The 27,844-nt window shown below is 41.6% G+C and overlaps 1 protein-coding gene across 6 annotated transcripts in view; it reads left to right on the top strand.

Annotated features, from left to right (window-relative positions):
- CTNND2 (catenin delta 2) overlaps positions 1-27,844 on the top strand; it is a 936,097-nt gene that overhangs the window by 848,798 nt on the left and 59,455 nt on the right. For all 6 annotated transcript variants that reach the window (XM_019541636.1, XM_019541627.1, XM_019541621.1 and 3 more), the window contains one exon: positions 26,757-26,967. In XM_019541636.1, coding sequence (XP_019397181.1) covers positions 26,757-26,967 — 211 coding nt within the window. The remainder of the gene's footprint in view (positions 1-26,756; positions 26,968-27,844) is intronic.

The raw sequence follows: 27,844 nt of genomic DNA, 5'->3' as shown, positions 1-27,844 counted from the left end.
CCTGGCTCAGCAGTCAGCCACAGGGGGTCTCCAGGTGCCTCTGCAGACCCAGGAGGCACCAGTCGCTGAGCTCGGGGAGCACGGGGGGCCCACCATGCGCCCCCGGCGGACCCAGAAGTGGACCAGAAGTGTTTCTGGTCCATTTCCGGGTCTGCTGCCAAGCACGCTGGGGACCTCCCTATGCTCCTGTAGGAGGAGCACCCCAGCATCTCAGCATTCACAAGGCGTCTCGTACCTTGAGATATGTAGAAAAAACATTTAAAGCTGTGTCTATGTCCAAATCGTCAAATCTTTCTGAATCTCTCAAAATTGATTTGGAGGATTCCGAGTTGATTCAGAGAGATTAAAGGGTGTGTTGATTCGATTTGGATTCAGAGATCTGGCCACCAAATTGGGCCGAAACTCCGCCGAATCGAATCAGCGACTAAAGCTTCACACAGCCCTATAAGATAGTGCTATTGGGGATAGTTCTATCTTATGGTGGGATAATTAACTGTAATTAAACTCGCATGTAGATGTTGATCACAGGCATAAATAGTGCTCCGTCAGCCCAGCCAGCAGGGCACAAGACTCCTGCCTCCTGCCTGGCCACACAGCTCCATTTTTTCAGCACCCTCAGGCACCAGACAGTCCCTCCGCTATCCAACAGTGTGACCCTGAGTCCAGGGCTGACCCCCCATACTCTTGCCTTGGCATAAACTGCTCTGTCCTGGCTCAAATTGCTGTTGTTCTGGGCACACATGTAGAAGCTGTTCCCAGGAGTAGTTTATTCCAGCTCAAACTGCTCCAGAGTTTATCGCTTTGAATTAATTGCATGTGTAGATGCATCCACTGGGGTCTTCTCCACTGAAATGAATTAGCAGAGGTTACAAAAAGAGCTTAGGAATACGTAAGTTTAATCGTCTATATCCCCTAAAAGTCACAGCACGGAAGCACCATCCAAGTATAAATGCTAGGTAGCTTTGCCAAAGCTGTTGTCCCTTTCTTCCCCTGCACTCCACAGCCTTTGCAGGTAATGTTTTCTTATGGGGTTCATCATGTCTGTGCAGAGCCGTGTAAAGCAGCAAACCATAGGCTATACTTTTCAGCCAAGCCAAACTGTTAAGTGACTAAGGTTCAAAATACGTAGTTTTAGAACATAATGAAACCAAATAGGTTAGTGAGCCTGTGCATATAAGCCCTATTAGCATTAAAACTTCAGAAGTTAAAGGTGTTATCCTCTGTTATACAATATTATACTGTAATGTCTAAATCAGGCACCAAAAAAGAGTATTTTTTACCTTCTCTTGTGAACTTCTAACAATCCAAGATACAAAGTACATCTTGAGCAAAGCCTTTGAGATGGGGTTCTAAGGATGGATTTTAGTGCATTATTCAATGTAGTTAAATCCATTCTTCTGTCTTGGGATTGAATATGTATTTGCCTTATGCTGAAAAGCTCAGTCTCTTCCTAGGGAGATTGAAATTCTTCTCATTCACTTGTAGCCCTACTTAAGCACCTTTCATTCTCTGGGACTTCTCTGATAAGCTATCCCCAGCTTACAGAAACTTCAAAGCCAAAAGAAAAATGATTAAAAAGAGAAAGAGAAGAGAACAGCACCTTTAGTTCAAACTTCAAATGAGACAAAAATTGATTAAGAATTGGAGATTAACCTGGTTGTAGCACGTACCATTTTCACTATAGCATATCAAACATTGCCTCTTTCCTTGCCCATTTTTTAATTCTAAAAATATATTTTAAAACTCAGGGCTTCAGTAACTATTAACTAGGTAATATCCATAAGATACTGACATCAGCAGCCCTAAGAAAGGAGCCTTGCTGTATCCATTTGTTAGTAAAGAAAAAGTAGGTCATTTAAAATGGATGAACATGAGAAAAACAAATGCAATAAACTATGAAAAGACAGTATTAAGTTACATCTGGGATGTGAGATATTCACAGGGTTAACTTGCTTGTCCGGGTTGAATTAATTCCTCCCCTCTTTTCTGGGCTCAGGCTTAGACTGTCTCTTTAGCAAGGCTCTTCTCTTCCAATTGCCATTTTTGAGGTCAGGGAGGAATTTTACCCCACATTCAGATTGGTATGGACTGTGGGGGTTTTGCCTTTCTCTGTAGCTGGTGGCACGGCCCTCTATGCAGCATTTTTTGAGCATATATGAACAACATTTCATAGAAGCAGGATATTGGCTTCTGTTGTTCCCCTGCTTTACCTGTGGCAGGTTAAAGTGTTAGCTCTATGTTGTGTTAGGGTTGACGGTAGTCTTATGTAGAGTTTAAATTTTGGTTTGTACAGGATGGTTCGGATAGGGATGATTCTGCCTCAGGCAGGGGGTGGACTAGATGACCTCTGGGTGTACCTTCCAGCCCTGCTGCTCAATGATTTCTACAATTCGCTTTGCTTCACTTCTCTTGCCTCAGTTTCTTGAATTCTGAAGTGTAGGTAGTCATAATAACTTGTGGTGTTCAGAGGCTTAATTAATTTTTGTAGGGAAGGCAAGTTGAAATCATCAGCGAAAAAACACTTGTGAAAGCCAAGTATTATTACCAATTAAGGGCAGTGCCTATTAAAATTGTATTAACTTGCAAACTGGGATGAGAACATCATGCTTACTAGTATAGCACTTGTATAGTATATCCCTGGCTTAGACTTCATGGGAGGCTTAGGAAAGAACATCCACAATGAAGCTTTTATAGGAGCAGCAGCTGCCAGCAGTGGCCTCTCCATTTGCCTTCCTAACTCTTCCAGTATGCACCATAATGGTTAAAGTAGACAAAAGGAAGGGCTAGCAATAGCTACAGCAAACATGTCAGACCCAATCTCCAGCCCTCTCACATGTGGATAGTGAGAAGGGAAAGAAAAATAAGCCTCTTGTTGTGAAAAGAGGGAGACAAGATGTCTGTGCTGTCAGCTTCTCTCTCCTCTGGCCTACAGGGAGAGGCCAGGAGCAGCTATTCCAGCACTGCCTTCTTGCTCAAAAGCCAGTGATGAATTGGACAGGACTTCTTAGGACAAGCAAAAAAAACTAGGAGGAAAAAGAGTGATGGATGGAAATTCAGTGTGATGAGCAAGTGATGTGTACATTTGGGACAGGGAAGGGGACAAAGGAGACCGAAGTAAATCAAGTGACTCTTACATTGCTAATTGTGCAGAGTCTTTCTCCATGTTCAACAGTCTTCCTCCAGCCTTCTCGTTTCCCATTCCCAAAGTCTAGAACTTCAGGATTCAGTTTGTCCTGTGTGCTAACCAGGGAATAAATAGTCCTCCAGCTAGTACAGCTGAAGCTCTTAACTTGCCTTGCAAATAAATGCTGCCTATGTGAAGCAAGTGAACCCCAAAAGGTTAGAAGCCAAATAAAAACAAACCAAGATGTATTATTTTTAAGACTGTTCAGGGCATCTGAGTCATGATTGTTGGATGCTTGAAGTTAGCTGTACCCAAAAATCCCAGTCTAGTTCCTCACCACCTAACAGGTTTTCCAGTAGGTGGGCTCTCACCATTTTGTTGTCTCTACCTCTACCCTGATTTCCCTTGATGTCATTAACAAATAACTATATATTCAGAAACACAACTGGGAAGGGAGAAACTAGGTGCCAGCATGGCAGTATGAAGCATAAGTATCATAGCTGTTTTACAGACAGGGAAAATATACCTAAAGCAAGCATGAGACTTGCTGTGGGTGATATGTAAGTCAGTGGCAGAACTGGATGGATTTAGGATTTTGAAGAAGCAGGTGCAGATAGTGTGGTGCATCAATATTATTCAGTTCAAGATCAAAGTATAAGTAAATATAACTTTATTGGTGTTTGCATTGTCTTGTTACATATGAAGTATAAAACCCCCAAAATTGCAAATAATAATTAAATCGAATAGAATTAAATGTACATCTCAAGTGTACATTGTTTGTTGGACAAGGTGTATAGTTGGAAGAGCTGTTGGACACGGTGACTTGAGGAAGGGGACTTGATGCTTAAAAGCTTGTTCAGCAGTTCTCCCAACTATAGAGCTAGTCCAATAAAAGATATCACTAAACCTCCTTGCCTTAAGAACACTAATAGCAACATGACTGAGTAAGATCTATTAAGTATGGGACTGTAACAAGCATTGTAGGGATTTAATGAAAAGCCCTGCAAACATGTGGCTTCGTGACACCTTAAAGTACTCCCTTTAAAGGCAAGGGGCTTTCACTGCTGCTGGTTTTTGTTCACCTGCAGATGGCTGTGGCGTGGTGCCCAGCTATGCACATGAAAGAGTGACACTCTGAAATGTATGGCTTGGAACTCCATGCTACTTAACACTTTCCCTACTGGCTTCAGAGTGGGCAGTTTCTTCCTTCATTGTAGCAGCAGCTCTGGCCACATGATGGAGAGGGAGGAAGAGAGGATGGGAGTTTTCCCAGGAGGTGCAGTACCTGCCCTGGCCCCACACTCAGTACAACTTAACCAACTTCCTGCTGGCTTTAGTATCAGCAGTTTCCTCCCTCATCTGAGTAGCTGTGGTGTTCATGTGAAGGGGAAGGTAGGGAGGAGGGGATGGAACTTTACCATGCATGCCCTGGCTTCTGGGAGCCTGGGTTAGGGCTCCCATATCGCCTTTAAATCTCCTCACCTCCCGTTCTCTCCAGGTCTTGCTTTTACCAGCTCATTGCTCTCCCTCAGGCCTTGTTCTGGAAACAAGACTCCCTGTCCAGTCCAACAGAATACCGGCCATGTCAGATTTTCTTAGCATGGCTTCTGAATGGAGCAGGACTCAAAGGGGGTGCATCCACACCACTGACCCCCCACCAACCTTCCCCACTTCTGTATCTGCTTCTGGCAGCAGAGTTAAAAGCAATCCCATTCCCTGCTAGACAATACTATCTCTTGCTTTTCTTTAAGTCCTTTATCCATGCTCAGTCTGGAACCCGGTGTGATAAATTGATACACTTTATTCAATCCATATTAAAAGTTCAAGTTAATTACCTATGCTTTCTGTAATTTTAATTACCACTGACTCAGATCCTTCCAAATGAGTGACAACAAAACAGCTTGATGCCTTTTATAAGATTACAAATATGCCTCAAATCCTAAATAGTAGCAATACAATAGCAACACATTTCCATTTGGATATGCACAGTTGCCTCAGTATCAATAGCCAACAAAATGCAAAAACTGTAGAATGCATTTTGGTCAAAGTCCAGATTTTTTTAAAGGTTTTCCTAGGCCTGACAAATGATTCTATGTTAGGGAAGCACTGATTAGCTGTTTGTACTGTGTGTGGTTCTTATGTGTACAAAGTGTTAATGTTCAATAAGCACTTTTGGTACAGACATTGCATTTTTATTGGTATAAGTGATTGGAAGCCGGTCTATACCCATAACACAACAGAAGTTCAGTACACATAATTGGTTTAAAAATGGTGGAACTTGGACTCATATTCCACCCCCCCAACCCCAAAGAGCAGGTGTGTGTTCTGTTCACTACTGATCTAAACTACACTGCTTACAGAAAACCATGAAACTTAAATTAAGCCTGCCTCAGGCTTTTTGAATGCCTGTTCCTAGCCTTTATGTGGAAGGTGATGTTAGTAGATGGTAAGTATATAAATATATATGCATGCGTGTGTGTGTGTTTGTATCATCCAGTAATAAACTGTACCATTCACGTGAATAAGGCAAACAAAAAAGGCATCTTTCTGTTCTCCAACTGGTGAAATTTGGTGTTGAACCTAGTGAAATTCGATGTGTATGCATGAGCACATGCACACACACACATAATTTTATGGATCACACATTAGATCCAATTGTACCTTTAGTTGCACATGTATAGGAAACCTTAGATAGGGTTACCCAGAAACTTGGCTAGGAGTTCCTGGGCATGTCTACACCTGCATTTACTCCAGCTTAAATTTACTGCACAGTAAATTAGTCTGCAGTAAGTGGAAATAGGCTGGCACCTACACTTGCAAGCATTAAAGCACATTAATGCTGTGTGTGGACCGATGTAGGACTAAAGTTAGTCCCACATCAGTCCACATACACAATGTTACTGCTCAGTAAGGTATGCGCAGTAACTGATTGGGTGTAAATTTGATACCTACATGATACAGGTATCAAATTTACACTCAAGTTGGCATAAGTCACCATATTTACTGAGCAATACAGACATGTATGTGGAGACACGTGCCCATACTGTGTATTAATTTTGGTTTCTGTGCAGTAAATGTGGACATGTAGATGTGCCCTCTGGCTTCTGTCACTATACTATTGTCTCTTAACTGGAAAATATAGTATACAAACATTCCCTGTATATTTTCCAAGTTAATTGTAGTTAACTGTTACCCTTCAATATACACAGAATGAGTATCTGCTAATAAATAATAAATAAGGGTGCCTGAAACCAGATAGAACAGCCCATGTTCCAGTCATCCAGATTTTATGAAACATGTTCTTAATCTTGCTAGGTAGTGGTTCCATTTGGACTGTAATGGTAAAGAAAGTAAAGAGAGGTCTAGATTCATGAGCTACTGGGTGTGTCTACACATTCATTTATACACCTGATTAGATACTGTGCATTTACTTTAGTAATTTCTTAATAAAGTGCTAACTAAATGCACAGTACCTAGAGTTACTGTGCGGTAGTGCCAGTGAATGGTTATTTAGTGATGCTTACTGTGCATTAGCCTAATAACACTGTGCAATAAGCTATTAGTGTGGGTTTTGCCATGACTTAGTACTGCACAGTGTTATTAGGCTAATGCGCAGTAAGCATCTCATGTAGACACATCCACTAAGTATCTTTGGTTAATTTAAAATTCTAGGTTAGCATTTTCTTTTAAAAAGAAATGTAAATTTCAATGGAGCCTGCATCTACCTAGTGGATATTCATATCACAGAGTTCAGTTCACAGTGGTCTTTATACAGGCAGAATTCCCACTGACTCCAAATGATGTAATTCTGCATTGAAATTGATGGGATTTTTCATTGAGTAAAGAGAATTGAGCACTTAGAAATTATGTAATGATAGTAATATGCACACCCAGAAAAGATACTTAAATCTCTAAGGATGTAATGGTAATGCCCCTTTTTGGCAGTAAGGAAGGATATGAAATAGGATATATATTACATATACTATGTACAATATTTTAATCAGTCTGTGCATACCAGTACCTATACTTTATGCTGTGTTCTTTTTGTGTTAGATATTATTTGAAAATGCATGAAAATTAACATTTGCAATTCATTCACTAATCTAAAGCCAAATTATTGCACAAGTTAAAAAAGAAAGCACAGTTTGGTCCTTAATCTTTCAATGAAGGTAATTGCAGGATAAAAAAGACTTGTAGATGAAGGAAATGTTTATCTATCATAATTTGTTTTCATAAAAGGAATTCATACCTCAAAAGTGGGACTCATTCCAAGATATTTGCAGGGATGTTTACTTTTAACATCTGAAATAAATATGTACCTAGGATATTTTGCTTCAAACAATTTTGAAGATAAGTGTTTGCATGCTGATATATCTTGGGACTATGTGGAACATCCAACTCGGCAACCAATGAACAATGATTTAACTGGGAGTCTGGTCACTATGATTTTCCAATATGAACATTATGCAAAACAGAATTTTATAACTGTATATTAATGTAAATACATAATTATATATTATTTGAAATATTTTAACTGACAAGAGTATAATGCAAGGCAACTCTTCTGTGATGGGTAAAGTGATATGAATGATCTACTCGCTCCATATCCCACCCTGATCTTAGTACAAAGCCCCCATTTATGTACATAGGAATATTTTGTGTGACATAACGATAGTCCCATATGCTGATTTTGTGGCCTTTACTCAGGCAAAATTTTCCACTAAAAATGGAGAGTTTTGCTTGACTTGAAAATTATGTGCTTGATTTTTTCTTTCCATAGCACTAGCTCTGTCCCAGTGAGAGAAAATTTATGTTACACTCATGTAACTGAGTGAAGAATCAGGCCTCAAATTCTTCAGAACCTGACCCAGTGGGAAGTTTTCTGTCATCTACAACATGCTGCAAAATGTATGATTTCAGAGGAAGTTAAGTGATTTCAGCATTTTGCAAGATCAGGCCCTGATGTTGTAAGGCTTCTGAGTGCTTCCTGTAACTTGTTGAGCACTTTCACTGGTAATGAAGTTACTGGGAACAGGAAGTAAAAAAAACAAAACAAAACAAAAAAAACCCATGCAAGACTTGGCCCTCAACAAAGCTTGTGAAGGGCTTCGAGATTCATTCAGATGTAGACACCATACAATGCAGTATTACTGTTGTTAGGAAATGTAAGGTCATTATCACTAGGTCTTCTTTTGGACTGGTAAAAACATGCTGCTTTGCACTGAATTTAGCCAGAGATATTTACCTTTCTAGAAAGAGATTGATATTTGGGATTTCTGCTGAGTCAGCTGTTGCCACAGAAATGACTTGGCTAATAGGAGCAGATTCTATAATTGCCCCATGTAAAGGAGACTAATGGTTTGACAAGACAGTGACAGATGAACAACTCTTGCCAGTTCCTGGTCCTGTTGAGCTCCATGGCTAAGTACAGACAGTCAAAAAGCTCAAGGCTGAATCAGTTCAATCTTTGCAGGTTAGTCTAAGTTTCATAAACTGAATTGATAAGCGAGCAGGGAGACATTCACTTTTGATTCTGGAATGCCACATGCCTGCAGTGGCCCAGGCCAGAAGCCAAGGAGTGCTAGAGCATGTCTCCCTGCTCGCCTGGAGCAGACAGTTTGGGCCAAGTCTAGCCTACCCAGCCTGCGAGGGGGTGTGTGCAGGGAAAGTGCAAAGCATGCTGGGATACTAGAGGACTGTGAGTTACCTTGAATCTGGAGGGGATCTGGGACAGAAGTTCAATAAACTGATTTAACCTAAATCAGTGAAGTCTAATATGACATCCATCCAGGTTTATCTTAAACCAGTTTTGGCCACTTTTCAAATGGTTTACATGCACTGAACTTCTTTTGTGTTACAGATTTGAACCTGTGTCCGATCACTTATACCGATTTATGTGTAACTTCTGTCCCCAGCCCATGAGAGCAGAAAGACCCAGAGCTTTTTGGCTATTTTAAATACCTGCCATTGTAATTCATGTTCTTCTGCAACAGGGTTATGCATTCTGAGTTTACATATGAAAATTCATTTAAAAGAGGTTATTTTCTAGTTTTTAATTTTCTTTTTGCTGCTGAAGGCACTAAAATACCCACATGTGAAATTGTGTCCCAATTATGTGCTTGGTGTGTGAAGCCGTTCCATTCCTTGTACAGGGTACAAGCAGCCCCATGCTAATAAGGCTGCCTCATTTCACTAACTGGGCTTACATGAAAAAAATTATGTAAGTTTGGACTGTAATACCTATTTTGTGTAGACCTTCTCCACCAGGGGTCGTGTTCTGAAGGTGGTCCCAGAAGCAGTTGCTGAGCAAATTGATACAAAATGTTTTAATGAAACATCGTGTAGATTTTACAGGCAGCATAAAGAATTACCTTTTGTACTATCTCCTGACTTAGGTAGGAAGATACAGGCTCCCTAAAATTTAAAATTGTGTTCTGCTCAAGTTATTGCAAAAAAACCCCATGTTTTATGGGCTGCTTTCTGAGGCTCTCCATCACTCAGAGTTATTCTAGCAAATAATCACAGTGCTAATTTTAATTAGCAAAAGGCAAATGCATATGATTAGCCTGAGTGGGTAAACATGAAGCCATGCATTTGGTATACAGTTTTGAAGGTGACACTATTAAAGAACTCCTCTCACAGAGGAAAAGATTTTTTTTCTACAAATTTAATTTATCACTTGTGACGGAACAGTCTGTCAGGAAAATAGCTTACCTTGGGGTATGTCATCCTGTGAATCTCCTGTGGTTAGGAGGACTGTGTTGGCGCTGGCCTCCTGCCTGCTCCATTGAATTAGAGGCATTTATTTTTTCTGTAGCTTTTGTTACTTTTCTATTTTATGTTATTTAACTTCCTGCTACAAAGTCTTTCCTACCTCCTCAGTGTTGAGCCCTCAGGCTATCCCCATACTAAGCATACATAGAAGCATTTACACTCTGAGATCTGCATTTGGGGTGTCTCAAAAATCAGGAGACTTCTGATTTCCTGCCTTATTTGCTCTTTGACCCCTCAGTCAGTAGCATAACTGGTGGGGTGGGGAGGGGCGGGGCGGGGAGGGGTAATGACATACCCCAAGGATGGTACAAGCAGGGCAATAGCTCTTTTGGAGAGGCACAAAAATAGCCACAACTGCAGTGGCAGCTGATAGCACCCTTGTGATCACAGCACTGTAGTAATTAGCTTTTCCCTGCACAGCGCACAGCTGCTTCATGTGCAGCATTACATCATTGTGATTAGACACCAGCATCTTTGGGACCTGGAGCATTTGGAGTTAAGAAGCAAAGGGACTGGTGTCTTCCAGAGTATCTCCTCCAACACAGAGTGGGAAGGTAGGCCTGGACCTTTCAGGCTTACACCACTTCCCTTGCCTTTGTGAAGTGTGCCACAGTCGAGGCATAGCAATAACTCAGATGAGATAACAAAGTGAGGTCCTAGCCAACCAAAGGGCTTCACCACTGGCAGATATCCTAGATCTATGTTGATCTCAAGGGATCCATTCTGTTAGAGGATGGATTTACCACTCCACAAAAGGAAATTCTGTGAGAGCATGCACATTCAAATTCACACCCTTAGAAGGTGGGAGAACCCCAGGCAGTCCGTTTAAAAGAGCAATGCTTTACTAGACTTTTTGTAAGAGATAGGGCTCAGACAGATACATAGAGGAAATGTTTCTCCTGGCACACCATACACAAGACACTGGAGGATTCTTATCTGCTGAGGCTGCTCCAATACACTGTTATTACAGCAGATAAGAATCCTCCAATGTCTTGTGTATCATCACCCCCACATTTTAAAATGATGGCAGGGGTGCTTTATTTAAAGCTCATTCGACAAGCTTTAGATAAAGCACCCCCACCACCATTTTTAAATGTGGGGACACTAATACACAAGACGCTCTGGGTGCTGTAATTAGAGTGGCTCCAAGACACTCTAGGTGCTTTAATTAGAGCGGCTGTAATTAAAGTGCTTCCCCCACATACACACACACTCCTGGAGCACATGTATAAATGCCCTATAAGTCCTACTTTGAAAAAAAAAACAAGTGGGTGGTGTCACAGCTCATAAACCATTTAGTGTTTTGAGCTCTTCAACACCATACCCTGAGAAAACTGTAATAGCCTTACCATATATATCTGTGTTCAAATGTAAGGACCTAGGTTCAGTTTCTCAGGAGGTCCTTCTTCATCAGTAGCCAACACTGAACTGCAGAATCACTTACTGAAGCTGTCTTTCATACATCACGGTAGTTCCTGTCCTGCCATAGCCCAAATAGATATCTTTATTATCCAGGGTTTTGTTACAAAAGGGCCAGATAGTTTCTGCCCCAGCAACAGGAGTACCATGTGCCTTTCAATACTATACTATATGCCCTCAAAATGAAGCTGGTTATTTAGTGCTCCAGCTGCAGCATAAGCCAGAGTTTCAGGCTTCCCCTTCCTGCTCCTGCTGCAGGGGATGGAGTGGTGCTGCACAGATCAGCCTTCAGTGCTGAAAGAGCCCACACCCTAGGGTGCCTGAGTGGCATGATGCAGTGGGGGAACTCGTGCTGGGGAAGCTAAGGGTGAGTTGGGTACATCAGAGAGGCATGGAGAGCAGCAGCAAGGGTGAGGGTGCAGCAGGGAGCAGAGGAAGCAGCAGCAGGGGAGTCTGTGGTGTAGTGAGGGGGCACATGGTGCAGCCTGGAGATGTGAGGAGCTGCAGCGGGAAGGAGTGCAGTGTAGTTGCAGGCTACCAGGAAGCCCAGTGCAGCAGAGGTGCCAGTGGCAGACATATGTGGTCCCCAGGGCCCATATGGAGCCTGTTGAAGTGGCTCCTGCGATTGTGGCCCAAGGGGTGTGCAATCCAGCCACTTAGGCTAGGTACAGACAGTCAAAAAGCCCAAGGCTGAATTGATTCAGTCTTTACAGGTTAGTCTAAACTGCACAGATTAAATTGAAACAGAAGTGAGCAGACATCCGTCTTTGATGCAGGGAATGCAGCCATATGCCTGCAGTGGCTCATGCCAGAAGCCAGGGTGCACTAGAGTACCCCTCTCTGGCTGTGTTCATTCCCTGTTCCTGCTGCCCCCAAGGTATCTAGGATTTGAAGTCCAGAATTACAGCAGCAGGACTCTGCAGGGTTGCTTATCACTTCTTCTTCCTTCCAGGTGCCTCTGGCATTTGTAGTTCACAGTTGCAGCCAGCAGTAAGTTTGAGTGGGAGGAAGGGCTGTTTAACCCCCCTCCCTTGCCCTAGACCCTATCCAGGGTTTGTCTGGGGGGTGCAGTCCCCCCCTCCCCTGTAGACTGGGCTTGCCCCCCACCCCATACACTTGCCAGCCAGCCCTCACTGCTCCAGCTAGAGAGCAGAGGGGCATGGCCAGCCCTGCTCTCTGGAGCAGACAGCACAGCCCAGCCAGGGGCTGGAAAGCATGCTGGGGGACTCTGATTTAACTTGAACCAAGAAGGGGTCTAAGACAGCAGTTTCATAAACTGGTTTGACCCGGATCAGTTAAGTCTGATACTGCATTCAACCAGGTTTATCTTAAACTAGTTTCAGCCATTTTGGCTAGGGACAGACATTACACATAACCCCCTCCCCCACCACTACTGCAGGGGATGGGTGGGGAGGTTGACAGAAATTTGACAGCTCTGATTTACATTCTCCTGCCTCTATCCATGTAAGAAACCCCCAAACATTTTATAGCCCTTGTACACAGGGGTATTAATATCCCAGCTTGTTGGTCATTACTTGCCACCCAGATCCGTGCCTTAAAAATACCTGAGAAATACCTCTACCTCTCAGTCTGCCAGGTCATCAGCATGGGATACCTCTCTGTGATGCATTGAAAATAAATATATGACCTTCCTGTACACTTTTTTCAGCTGCAATGTAGTCATATACCAGTACCTTTTAAGTGTCTTTGCTAACTTGTTTTCTACATAAAAAGACAAGTATTGTTTTGCCAATACTTGTCACATCAGACTTAATAGTTATTACAGGAGTTGATTTTTTCCCTGTAGTTATTTTTTTCTATTTTTTTACCCCATCTTCTCTCTTCTGTCATTCTGTAGAATGCTGGTGTCAGTGGATTTACTCCAGATTTTCATCAGCCCTCAAACTGTAACTAGGATTGTTGCCTATTAAAATATAAATAATCTTTTGATTTTAATTTATAATCTAGCAATAAAGCAATGTAACACTGGGAAACGTACTCTATGCACATTTATTTTGCTGCCTTAGATACATTAATCATGCTAACTGCTCCTTGCAGAATTTCCATTGTGACTAATTAAGAAATGTATGAGCACTGTGATGTGGCCCCAAACAATTCTATCATTCTGCAGAGAACGGGTGTTAAAAGACATGATTACAGTTCTGGGATTTGCTTTCATCAGCTAACACATTTTCATCAATTCGCAGTGATTTTAAAATCAATTTTTATTAAGGAAATGTATCATGAGCTTTTCATTTTGATGCTTTTTCTCTTATGATCTTATATATATTTCTAAACAGCACAAGGATTGCCATCTCTCTGAGTACCATGTGGCTCTGGTTGAGGGCAGGAACACACCAGACAAATTCTCTGCAACTCTCAGTTCATGATATAGGGACAAATGCATGTTTCTTGAAAGCCAGTGCAATATTAATGACTTTAAGAGAATGTTCCTCCTTATGCCAGACTCTGAATTTGGCACTCTTGGTTCATGCACTAATGTATCATATAATTTCCAAGCAGAAATGATGACAAAAAAGATAAATGAAAAGAAGAAAACTTCACAAACCAGTGATGCTTCAGATACAGACTAGTAGGTACTGGGAAATCACTAGGGATGGAGCTGCACTCCTGACAGAATCTTGCACTGCTTCCAAGGGAACCGTAGCAGAAAAGCAGTTTCTAGGGATCGTACCCCATGCCTATTGAAGTCAGGCAGACAGCAACCTTCAGGGTTGCTGGATCAGGCCCTGTATCTCTGAGCCTGAACTTCTTTTCCCATAGATAAAAACCTTGTGTATTTCCTCATCATGAAGGCACTCCCTTCATTCAGGCTTCTAGTAAAACATTCCCTTATTTTATTTTAAAGGGCCAAATCAGAGATAAATCTAAAATTACACTTAAAACTCATATAGTAACTTTCCTCTTCAAAGCACTTCACAGATACTAATTAATCATAAAATTAGTTACATGCATACAATTTCTAAAATTCATCCTTCCAAAAATATAGTCTCTCTTCCTGGGAGGTATAAAACCCCAGCATGCTGCCAGACTGTGCCATACTAGAACACTGAACCTACAGCAATTAAGATGAAGAATCACATCCTGATACCAAAAAAAATCCCTTTTACCTTGGAAGATGGAAAGAAACATGACAGTGCAACCTGCATGAAAGGAATAAATGTGTTAGCCAGCAAGGAAAGAGCTGGATTATTACATGTGCATGTTCAGCATTCTCGTACATAGAAAGATATACTTAAAACTCTTTCGCAAAAGTTTTCCTTTTCCATTCATCTCCATAATGACAATGGAAAGTAAAACCCACATATTGAAGGGAACAATGAAAGTAAAAAGCAGTTCTTCAAGTAACTGTCCACACAGATTCCTCTTGGGGTGTCCATGTGCCCCTTGCATGCCAGACTGTGCATCTCCTACCCTTTGGATATGATAACTCAGCCACTCCAGGCATGAAGGCAGGTACATCTAATAGTTTTTCACTCCTTTTTCCTGGTTCTTCTAATCATGACGATGCTCAATCAGGACTCAGAGTTCATCATTCTGTTAATCCCAGCTTTGACAAAGCAATTCTGATACTTGGAACTAGGAAACGTCATTGTTGACCAGCTAAACATTTCTTCCTTGTTTTGGTTACTTGATAAATGGTCATAGACTGCATGCTGCAGTCTGCTTGTTCTCCTGTGTAGCTAGCTGGATGACACCCTGCAGAGAGACATGGTTCAGGTGAGGTATGAGATACTTTCAAAGTTTCATAGTTGGTAGGGCTGGAAGGAACCTGAGCAGATCATCAAGTCTGACCCCCTACGAAGTAAAACTCTTCCTTTGTGAGTGGAAAAGAGAGTCTGAATTTACACTGTGGAGAGAGGAAGGAATGGGTATTATGATAAAAAGTTAGATGGTGTAGACACCTATTGTGAATTTCAGGCATACACAACAGACCACTATAGTACAAGGGTGTAAGAGAGTTTAAGTAAATAAATGTTGAACGGTCTAAAATAGAAGTCTTCAGTTCTTATTCAGGCAAAACTTTCCTTGACTTTAGTCCTGATTAAGGATTCCCTGACCCATGGCAACATATATGGTAGAGGGCCAGGGCATGGAGAGGGATTAGACACATGAATAACTTAAGAAAGGGACTGCAAGTCAGCTGGCCTTGGAGCAAGCAATATGAGGAGTGGTAAGGATTCCACCACCCTGCTAACTGGGAGGCAGGTTACAGGGATGTACATACAGCTCTCAGGCAGGTAAGACAGGGCAGGGGGACATGAACAATCAATGGCTAAGAAGCAGTGCTGGTAGGAAGAAGGGGAGAATGAAAGAGTGAGTCAGATAATGGAAATGACAAGGCAAGCAACATTGCAGCATGGCTGGAAGGCAACCAAGAAAGATGATCATCTGGTAGAAGGACTGTGTTGGGAAGCAGAAAAGAAGCAGAACAATGTGACTCCTGTAAAAAAGTATTCAGCCCAAAGACAGACACCCCCACCTCCATCACCACCACCACCAGTAGCTTCCCTTTGGCTGACATGGTGGAACAAAAATACTAAATCACTTTTTTCTTGCTTGCCATTGACCACTTCCCATCATATCACTTATTCAGGTCTGCCCTCTTTGTGCCCTGTGTAGGGTTACTCCTATCCCACATATTTCTTTCATTCAAGACAAATAGAACCAGAACCTTTAATCTTTTGGGAAAAAAAATTAAAAGCCAATATGTCAGCTACCCTTTTGGATCTTTGGTTTCCTTCCAATTGACTTTCACTTGGCATTGATATGAGCTTTTCACCTCCTTTAATCACCCTACGAAAGCTTCTACGAGTCCTTCCTGGAACTAGAAAAGATCTATGGGGCTCTATCTACTGTACTATATATGACTGAATTGAAATCAATGATGGGTACATAGTATACAATAGCATCAAGGAAACCATTGTTCCTTCTTTCCCATGCACCAGGCTGAATAACATTCTAATATCTTGAAACCCTTTCTGATTGTCATCAGAAGTAAGTGCAAGAAAGGAAAAAAGACAAGTTATCTTGCTCATCCAACTTCTGAAAGGAAGAGAGAAACCCAGACTGCTCTCTCTGGGCCCTCTATTGATTTTCATCAGTCCCTGATACATTAGAGACAACCCTTCTGGTTTTCAAGTGCAAAAAGCTGTCCTTTCCATTACCCTGTCAACATCTTTAGTCCAAAAAGTTTCAAGTAAGCTTCAGCAAAATACGCAGCTAGATTTAGTGGAATTCTTTGATTCAAAGCATCTCTAATTCCATTTAAACTGAATTAAGAGATGCATAAGCTTTTGTGGGTATGTCCTTTCATAGCCTCAAATGAAGTGAATTAATGCCTGCTAAAGCTTACGTGTCTCTGATTCATTCAGTTTAAGGTGCAGCTCAACCCTGCCTTCTGCCTGACTTTGAACTAAAGCGGCTAACTACCTCTCTCCATTTTAATTGTCAGGTTCATCTGGTGTAAAGCAACCAAAGCCCAACAGTATATTTAACTTACCAACTTTGTGGAAAATACACCAACCTGCATGACTGATCCCTTTGAAGTTCTCATGTTATTCATTTTGAATAGATACATTTAAACCGTCACTGTCAAGTGATCAGAGAATAATAGAATAGTAGGATTGGAAGGGTCCATATGATAAACCTGTGCTCATTTTGACAGCAACAACTACAAGTCTGATGTTGATGTTGTATGTGGAGCATCTTTAATAGGCACAAGCCCCAAGATGCTGAAAATTTAAAAAACACATTTGGTCCTTTTATGTATATATGCAAGTACAGTATAGCAAATTAATTAGAAATAGTTCTGTAATTAGTTAAGCACCATGAGTTAGACCGATCCTCCTGACCAAACAGAAGTTAGATGTTGGGTCAGGAGACTGGGGGATCTAGCTGCAATTTTGAGCCAGTCCAGAGAGAGAGCCTGCACCTCTGCAGGCTCTTTCCCTAGCTGTGCCCCTCCCCACTCCCCCAGCTCCCATTCTTAGTTTCATAGTTAGTAGGGTCGGAAGGGACCTGAACAGATCATCAAGTCCAACCCCCTGCCATGGCAGGAAAGAGTACTGGGGTCAAACGACCCCAGCAAAGCATACATCTAGCCTCCTCTTAAAGACCCCCAGAGTAGGAGCCAGCACCACTTCTCTTGGAAGTTGGTTCCAGATCCTAGCCGTCCTGACTGTGAAGTAGCGCCTCCTGTGACAGTGAAGTAGTGCCTTCTGTCTCAGGGTGGGAGGGGGAAAAGGCAGGGGAGGGAGTTCTATTCTGGGGTTTCCCCAGATGCACTGGATTAGTGGCAGGGCTCCAATCTATTTGCCCCCACCTCCAGTGCTGGCTGGGCAACCCCCAGAATGAGTTCTCTCTTCTCCCTTCTCCCTGCCCCCCACCATTCTGAAAACTTCAATTGGGAGAAGTGCTGAGCTGTGTCAGCTAAGCACTACTCCTCCTGGCACACACAGACAGAAGTTAATGAAGGGGCTCCACTTTGCAGTGCCCTCATCTGAACCCTCATGCAATGTAATGAAGGCTCAGATTGTTGCAGGATTAGACCCTCTAAAGCACTCTGCAGCCATGCACTTTTGTTTTGTCACAACTGTAGAGTACTTTCAGGGGCCAGATTAGGCAAAAATTGTCATTTCTGTCTGTACCTAGACAATAGAATAAGCCTCCAGGGTGCCATCAAGTCCAGACTCCTTAATTTGTAGGCAACCATTTACCCAAGAATGCCCACAAGATTGTCCACTTTGAATCCTCTCACATACCGTAATCACAAAACCACCCCACAAAAAAAAAAAACCCTCAACAGTGTGTCATACAAAAAAGAGCAGGTGAGATGAGGGCAGCAACAACAGTTAGGGAGGTTGGACAAAGTTCTACTTCACCGATTTGTGTCAAATTCACCAGTGGCTATTCAGTGCAAAATGCCTAAAGAACAGGAGGAGAAGGAACTTTTTTCCAGGACACTTCTGCCCAGGACACCTTTTTCCAGGACTTTTGCCCTGGCTCAGCTATTCAGTTAGGTTCCCCTTGCTTTCTCTCCTGCCCCACATGGTTTTCCCCACCTCATTACTGAGTGGGTAGCTTCAACAAGAAAAGTATAAGGCACTCTTGGCCTGCTTAACCCAGACCCTGGTGGTTAAAGTGTTTGCTGGGAGGTGGGAAATGTAGATTCAGCCCCCTGTGGCTGAAGGTTGGGCCTACAACCTGGGTCTCCTGTTCCCTGGCCAGTTGCCCTAACCACTTGGCCATCGGTCTGAAAGGTGGGTCACTGTTTTGTCATGAATTTTCTGCCTAAAGCTTTTGAAGGCCTTCACAGATCATATGTGCTTTTCCAGACAGATTCAGTTAGATGGCTACCCAGTCATGTAGTTAGCCAAACCTGGTCATGCATGGAGGACTCCAAAGTAAAAACTGCTTATTTGGCAGTAAGTGCCCCTTGTAGATCTGGGGGGTAGAAAAGAATATATTTTTAGACATCTAGGCTGCATCCACAGAAGTGTGGATGTTTTATTTCCTAGGGACAACTAGCAGTGGCACACCTTAGACCACTGCTAGTTATCCCCAGGGAATGCCTGTACCACGTACCCTCTGGTGCATGGCAGGTTACCCCAGGTATGTTGGGAGAGGCTGGGGCTAGCACTGGGCTGGCTCCAGCAACCTTACCTGGGGTCCTCCTGCAGCAGTGGCGTTCCTGCCACTCAGAACCTGGCTGGCAGCCAGAGCATGCTCTTGGGCGGCCCAGCTCTGGTTTTGAGCACTGCACACTGCCCCTGCATGCACTGCTCTGCTCATTTTGTGTGCAGGGTTTTTTGACCCCTGGATATCCAGGGGTCCAAAAAAAACCCAGGCTGCTCCCTTGCAGCATGGAAAACAGCTAAACTTGCAGTATGTGGTGCCTCAGATGTGTCTGCAGTGCCACATACCACATGGCCACACTTGTCCGGACATGGCCGTAATGGGCAAGGTAGACCTTTGTCTTGTGTTTACTGCTGTTTATTGTCCTAAATGTAATAAGTCCTTTTTCCTTGATTTGTTTGTTACATCTACCTGAGCCTCTGATCATAATCAAGGATTGGTAGCTCCATGGGAGGGGCAGTTTCTGTTATACATATGTATATGTGTCTGAAGTGCCTCCCACAAGCATTAAATAATGTAAAAACTGTGAGGGCTAAGATTATAGTTTAATTGACCAATTTAATGTAATAGCATTTAGATAAAAAGGTAACATTTCAAATTAAAAAGTGAGTTTTCTGCTGATTGTTTACTAAATAATTATTAAAAGCAATAAACCCTCCCAGCAATATTCTTCCAAGGCAGGCTGTGATATATTGGATGATCTTAAAAACCAACAACAATAATGAGATTTTGTAGATCTGTGAGTCTGTACTGTATATATTTTCATGGACTATGCATGCACATGCATACGCACATGCACACACTTCTCCACCCCTATGGAAAAATCAAGACATAGTAGCAGCCTAGAAAGCAAAAGTCACACATATGCAATGCCAGGGTACCCTTTGGCTCTGAGATGGAATTTTTTAGCATTACAATAATATACTGTAGCAGTTTTTCCACTAATAAATAACATTATTTTTGCTGCAGGACAAAGATCCCTGGGTAGCTTTGAGATACAAAATGGTAGTATATTGCTTCTGTTAGGCAGCAGCTTCCTGCGCAATGATGTTCATAATTTTTTAATGATTTAGCCTAGTACTCAAGGTAGAATTAATATCTGTTTGCAACAAGTTAATTCTATCATTTTCATTGCTACAAAGAAGGAATCCTACCACTGACTCTTAATAGCAGTACTAATGTGACAGGGTCACTTGTCAGTGATGGATCTTCTGTCTCTTTGAGTTAGAAAGCGCTGGGTCATATTGAGGGCAGTGAGGTTACACCAGGAGAGAACTTGTCTCTAGACCGCTATAGAACAGTAAGTCCAGAAGTGGAACATAATCTGTAAATATTTTGTTCTTGTTAAATCTACCGAATAGATCATCTTTGCTGCATTATTTTATACTGGAAGTGAATTTGATCTCAGGATAACTATATATCAGAGTCATACTCTAAAAAAAACAAAAAACCACACCCTGATTTAGCTCTTGTGCTTAAAATACAGTAGATGATCATTTGGAAAACATTGGCATTTTTGTAACTACTAGAAGGTACAGCAAATTTCTCTCTTTCAGAGACAGAACTACATTGTACAGCATTAGTCTGATCCCACCTTAGACATACAATCAAATCATTTTAGTGATGGAAATCTTACCTTAGAAGAGCAATTTCATTATTTGTACTGTCAAGAAAATCCTGTCTTAGAAGCAGCTGCTTTCCTGTGATTCTACCCTGAAGTTAATGTGTAATTTCTCTTTCTACTCCTATACCAATAAAACTGGGCAAAAAAAGTGTGGTTCTTTTCTGTCATGCTGCCAGTTATAGTTAATCGAATTATTTAAATCCTCTTAAAATAAATCAAATCAGTTGCAGGTCTTCTAATGTTTAATGTTACTCAAAAAAAAATCAATATATTTGCAAATCAGAGTAGTTCTATATGACCCCTGCTGAAGATTAATAATGCCATTTATTTTTAGTATCATTCTTTCTTACACAAATTATCCTCTTTTCTCAGTACCTTCCTCACCTCCCATTGGTTTAGCTGAAAGGAAGACTTTCCCACAGTTAAACATTGTGTCTGTCCTGAAATCTCAATTCTGGTACTGTTGGTGTTAGATAAAAGTTTGCTGACACTAGAAGACACATTTCTTAATACATTTCTATTTCATATGAAACTCTTTAGTTTTTTTTTAATTTTCAGGTAAATGCTCCACAATTGAAAAATGAAGCCAAGCAAAAGTTAAGGGTGAAAATTTGCTTTGAGTTATATCAGTGTAATTCTGGAGTAACAACATTAACTTCAGCAGCATTACTACAGATTTGCAGAAATTGCCACGTAACTAATGATAAACAACCTGTACCTCCAGTGTAAATTCCAGTAACACAATCAAGGTTACACTGGTGAAAAATTGGTGTAACTTGAGGAGGGTTTGGTCTATAAACCATAGTATATTAACAGAGCAATTAACAAGAAAAGAGTAGAGAATATTGCATATATGCAGTGCAATCAAGTTGTTATGGAAAGCTTGCAACCCAAGTAATTTCAACTAGAGAAATTAACTGTTTCTTTACATGACTTATTTCATTTGTTCTGAGCAGCCTTAATATTCTAGTAATGTTGGGAGAAGGTTTTGCATTTACTACTAGTGTGTTTGTAAAGCCCTTTGGAATTCTTTGAGACATATAAGGACATATCTACAGGTGCCAATTTAAGGCACTTGAGCCTGATATAAGACACATTAAGGGCATGCATCTACATGTGCGTGCCTTTAACGAGCCTTAAAATGGTGGTTTTAGGCTATTCATGCCTTAAATTTGATACCTGCAAAAGCAGGTATCAAATTTAGGCTTGAATAGCTAAAGTGCATTAATACACATGCAGATGCATTGAGGTGAATTAACACTGTGTATGGACTGAGTTGGGACTAACTTTAATTCCATGTCAGCCCGTGCACACTACATTAATGCGCTTTAACGCACGAACGTGTAAACATGAGCCTAAAATGCCTTAATGCGTGTTAATTTTAAGTGCACCTACACACGTGTAAACATGCCCTAAATGTCATTTCATTATCAACTATCTGAAATGTTTCCTGTCCCATTTAGTGGATCAGAGAGACAGGTAACTGACAGTTGTTTCTTCATTACTGTTTTCATAGCTGACTCTGGAACCAGCTCTTATGTGTAGGTCTTTTTGATCTCCGCAATGTATTCTTTTAAAATATTTAATAAAGTATTTGCATGCGAAAAACAAGAAAACATTGTAATGAGATTTGTAATGGTCACTCTTGCTAACATTAAGACTTCTTAAACAAAATCTCTTATAAAAATAATATTTTTGTATAAAAATGAATAAGTTCTGTCTCATTTGAACTACTTGAGAGCCCTGTTCAGTTGTACCTCTGATTAAGAGCAGTATTTAAGTTAAAATGCAACAGGGTCAAAATCATTGCTGAGATACATGTGTGAATCATTCCCTCCAGAGTCGGTAGGATTTACGCATACATATCTAGAGTCAGCTTTGATCTATGGTGTCTTTGTATTACGAAGCCAGCTGCCCAGCAACATCAGCATATAGTTTGAATTCAATATGTAATGGATTAAGAAAAAGTATTCAAAAACAGAATTACCAGTACATCAGCCACTCAGAATGCAGGGGTGCTGTGCCATAACAGGGGTACAATGCTACTTGCTTCCCCTGCTTATATAATTTCCCACTCATTGATTCATTCTGGGTATCTCAAACTGAACTGATCTTGTCTTGATTATGTTACCAGCTCTGTGCAGTGAAGAAGTCTTAGATAATGAATAGTGAATGGAGCATTGCTCTGCATCTAGTCTTGTATCTGGAGTGCTTATAATTATACATTATGATTACTATTGACTTAACTTTATGAATATTAGTTTTATTGATCACATACCATTCTGTAATTCTGAGATGTAGGTGTCCAACTCGAAAAACTCTTAAGGTTCTCCAAAAAAAAAAAAAGTATATTTACACATGCATCTGTACGGGGTAAATATAAATATGCTTGCTGTTGTGGTGCGGTGATTCTGAATAACAGTACAATGGGTGGTCACCCGGATATTTTCATACCTAATGTTAAGGAATTATTGGCTGCTGAAGAGAAGGTAGCAGAAGACATAAAATCAAGATCTGGGAAGAAGAGGTGTGTAAATATGATCAGTTGCAGTTTAAATCAAGGGCTTACCAGAAGAACAATCTTTGACACGCTCTAAGTAGTTGCTACAGAGAAAGGAAAGAGTGTGCTTCTAATCTAAGTGCTTATGAAGTCCTGATCAGTGGTGGTAGCTGTATTAGAGAAGTAAAAAACTGAAAATATGATAAGAAACCTTTGCAAATCTACTTTGACAGACAAGCCTAAATTATTCTATTCTGTGATTGATATGTTCAGGGAACTATAACAGATAAAGAACCATTTTGTATTATGAGGATGACACAAATGTGATAATTGTTTTAGTTACTGAAACTACTATTATGGTAGAGGACTAAATACTAATCATTGTATACTGTGTTCTGTAAGGTTGTTCTCACAAGGAAGCTTTCATGCAGGGGAAGGGGGAATGCACTTTATTTATAGGAGTCATTACGGAAAGAGATGCTGTGACAGGGGCAAGCCTGGGGCCGAGTCTGAGTCAGCCCGCCCAGTCTCTCCTGCCATGACTTTGCTGTTCCCATAACTGGTAGAAAATGTGGGAGACTACCCGTTACATGCCCTGATGCCAGAGGCACTATCCACCACTCTGAACCTCCCCAACAAGGTGACCCATGCCTCGCAGATGGCATCCAAGATGACACTATGTTTCTGGCCTAAAGCTGGGCCAGCTTAGTCCTTCATCAGGCTTTTTTCACACTTACATTCACCCTGCCCTCCTCTCACTAGGGCCTCTTGCACTCCACCCCCTCTCACAGGGTCTCTTTCTCACATCACCAACTTGTTCCACCCTGCTTCTTCTTGGAGTGGCTCCCATAAGCCTTGGGGCTTCATCTGTATCATGCCTCAGGTGGTGACATGCAGTCTGTTGGACCTCTCCCAAGACCCCTACCTAGGTAGCGGCCAGCTGATCTACCATACAGAGGGTTAACTCCACCCTAGCTCTTCACTGGGCTTCTCATTTCTTGTTCCTCAGGAGGTTGGCCCATGTGCTACCCTTCAGGCTGTCTGACAGCCCTACTCAACCCTCATCAGGGTCCTCACTCCTACCCGCTCTATGCATCTATCCCCTCCCTGGATCGTCTGGAGTCTCATTTCTCTGTGGGGCTCAGGTAGCCACAGTCATGCCTGGCCCTGTTATACCAATGGTGTTGCTTTCACAGGGGAGGTGAGCAATCCTGGTATTTGAGTGGGGCTGCCATGCCACCAGCAGTCCCAGCAGGCCTCCCTATCCTGGCCGGCTGCAGTTTTTGGTCATGACCAGGATCAGGAGCCCCCTGCTCTTACTTGCCAGATGTTTCATATAGCAGTTTAGCTAAGCGATGTCTCTGCCTGGCTGCCAGCAGCATACTGCTGTGTTTGTAAAGCTGGCCTGTGTTTTAAAATGGCCACCACAATCAGGCTTCTGCTGGCTGCCTGACTCAGCCCTTAACATGGCAAGCACCCAAAACAAATTCCCAAGGGTGGGGGGGAGGGGTGCTGGAGTGCTTGGCCATTGGGCTGCTGTTTCCCAGCCACTGTGACAGGGGGCAAGCCCAGGGCCAAGTCTTGAGTCAGCCCGCCTACCTGTTTCTATGAGGCAGTCCACCCAGTTTCATCTGCCATGACTTTGCTGTTCCCATAACTGCAGGAGACTACATTACATGCCCCAATGCCAGGGGCGCTATCCACTGCTCCAAACCTCCCCTACATGGTGGCCCATGCCTTGCAGATGGCATCTAGGATTGACACTATGCTCCCAGCCCAAAGCCAGGCCAACTTAGCCCTTCGTCAGGCCAGTTTCAGATGCACAGATGCCTCTAGAAAGGAGGTACTGTACTACATCTAGAGACAGTTACAAAAGTGTATTAATGAAAATGACAGTAATGAAATAGTACAGGCAAAACAACAGAACATTATGAAGGTATTACATTCTAAATTGCAACACCTTGATAACAGAATAGTATATAATCTAAAACATCATGCATGCATTGTATTAGCAAGTTATATGCTTCCAGTGCCAGGAACCCTGTTGCTTGATCAAAAGGAAAGAATTGCTAGGAACTGACAGTATCAGAAAATGAATTTGTTATCTTTTGATTTTACTGTGACAGTACATGGATTGTAATGTGTGCTGTACAATTAATGAGCTGTTCCAAATAACTAGATATAGTTTCACCACAGCAAATAGCATTGAAAAAATATTAATAACAATTATAATAATAGCAATAATGATAATAACAATTCATTATGGAGAAAAAGGGGAGCAGTTTTCTTCTAACTAAATCTGTGGAAACAAAGAATTCTATTTGTAACTTCAGAAGGAAGGCTTTTAAGAAACTGTTATGATCAGGATTCGCAATGCCATCAAAACAATGTCTCTGATCATGTTTCAGCCCAAAACGTGATGTGGATTGTTTCAGTTACTGTTTCTCACCTAGCTTTCCTTCTCCTCTTTTGATGATACGAGATGCTGTCATGATAATCATTATGCCCAAGGTCCTGATGCAGCCCCACTGATGTCATTAAGAGACTTTCCACTAAATTCAGGGAGAACTGGATCCAATCTTCTTATTGTTCAGCTTGTGTCTTCCTTGGATGAGAGGCTAAACTACCCATTTACCCTTACTGGTGATCCCTGGAAAATGGGGTTGAGGCACATTAGAGAAGCAGTGTGGAGAACTTTGTCTGCCTGTGCTATACTTGCTCTATAGTAACAAGGAGAATTAATTCTCTGGGACTTCTAGATATTTCACTCTTTCCAAGCATTAAGTTCATGCAAGCAACATGTAAAAGATTTCTTTGTTAGCTAGAGCATGGGGAAAAATTAAATGGAGAAGCATAATGGCTATTTCTTTCTCATGCCTGAAGTTCAAAATAAACTCTTTTATAAAAAAAATTGCTCTTTTTATTACAGAAGATTAAAGTTTTCCATGTTAATAATGCACAAGATAAATCCTTTGCCACCTATCAAACTGAATCACAGTTCTGGAGTCTGTCCTCCCCACCACTAATATTCATACAAGTGAAACTTTTTAGAAAGAGCAATAATATTTTAAAGCAATTCTAAAATGCAGTGGCATCATTACACTCGTAATAAGCTATAAAATCATAAAAACATTAACATATCCAGTTAATGAACTGTATACTATGAAGCCTGTCCTCCAGATAGGATTAACCCCTTCATTCACAAATAATTTGGATGGCTTAACTATCATCCTGCTGTTTGCAACAGCTGTGGTACATTCTATTGCTAGTACTGCATCAACACAGCTAACAGGTTGTATAAGTACTGTGGTGGGATAAGGAACACATGGATTTGGCAAGCCCTGCAGGGCTATCAAGCCTTAAGTTTATGTGTATACTTTTCTTTACTTGCCTCCTTTTCTCAAAGGCCTGGTATGAACCATCCCCTAAAGCTCTTATTGATGTTACCAGGGAATATTTGTAGACACTCCAATGACTGACATTCTCCTTGGACCCATTTAAAAAAAATACAGCTAACAACAAAATAATATCAAAAGAAGATCAGATTGCACAAAAATGGTACTAATGTTGTCATGTGTATTTTCGCCCTTAGTTCTCCTGATCACCCTTTTTAACAATCTCCTTTGAATTCTCCCTTCATTTTTTTTTTTTTAAAGGCAAGTATGCTATGCGGGACCTGGTCCATCGACTTCCTGGTGGAAACAACAGCAACAGCTCAGCAAGCAAGGCCATGTCCGATGACACAGTTACTGCCATTTGCTGCACTCTGCATGAAGTCATCACAAAAAACATGGAGAACGCCAAGGCCTTACGGGATGCAGGAGGCATTGAGAAACTAGTTGGCATTTCCAAGAGCAAAGGAGACAAGTACGTTTTGCAAATCACGTCACACCTTTTGGTAACATCTCTGAGAAGTGTAGTTAGTTCTGACTGTGTTTGTCTTGCTGCATTATTTAGTTTCATTAGAAATCACACGTATTTAATCACCTTGCCAAATGACAGAAAGGAGGCAGGAAACACCTAGGCCCTGACATGTTTTTGACTTACTGTCACTGGCAATATGCACTGTGCTAGGATCCATATCATTTACAATAACTTCTAACACACAACCTCTCTGGGAACCCATTATAAATATCAGGTGCTAGACCAAGCCATTAGGCCTCTACATTGTGTAAATATACAGCTAGAGCAATCAGGAAAAAGACAACTAGACTGTAGCCCACAAATTCTTTCTTTTTCCTTCCCCTTCCAAAATCCTTACTCCCTTTCCGGCTGCAGCATATTGTTCACCTTAGTCTGAGACATTTACCCTTGGTGGTACATGATGAGGTAGAAGGAAGGTTCCTCCTACTCACTGTCTTATGAGTGCCAGTGAGTATAGAAGTCCCACACAAGCAGGACACTTCTAGAAGCACCTGTGAATTCATTTTAATCATTGTTTTCCAAAATAAGCACTATGAATGGAGAAATCCATGTTTATCTTTCTTTTCCCTACAGTAATTTGGTTAACAGATATATTCTGCAAACCTGCAGAAATATTGTTCCCTTGCATGTAGTGGGACCATGTCAGTTTGGAAAATAGAAAAATTCACTCAAATGCATAGATCTTTCTGCCATTCTGAGCCATCAGAAAGGTAAACCTTTCAGCACAAAGGCTACTGCTGCCTCAGAGCTGAATCTACAGCCAAAGGAAGGATCTACTCACTGCACATAGTATTGGAGCTACCTGCTGGCCTCTGCAATT

This window comes from Crocodylus porosus, unplaced genomic scaffold (assembly GCF_001723895.1).
Source record: "Crocodylus porosus isolate Cpor-Errol unplaced genomic scaffold, CroPor_comp1, whole genome shotgun sequence".
Lineage (NCBI taxonomy): Eukaryota > Metazoa > Chordata > Crocodylia > Crocodylidae > Crocodylus > Crocodylus porosus.
The sequence above is the reverse complement of the archived record's forward strand: the minus strand, read 5'-3'. Positions and strand labels throughout refer to the sequence as shown.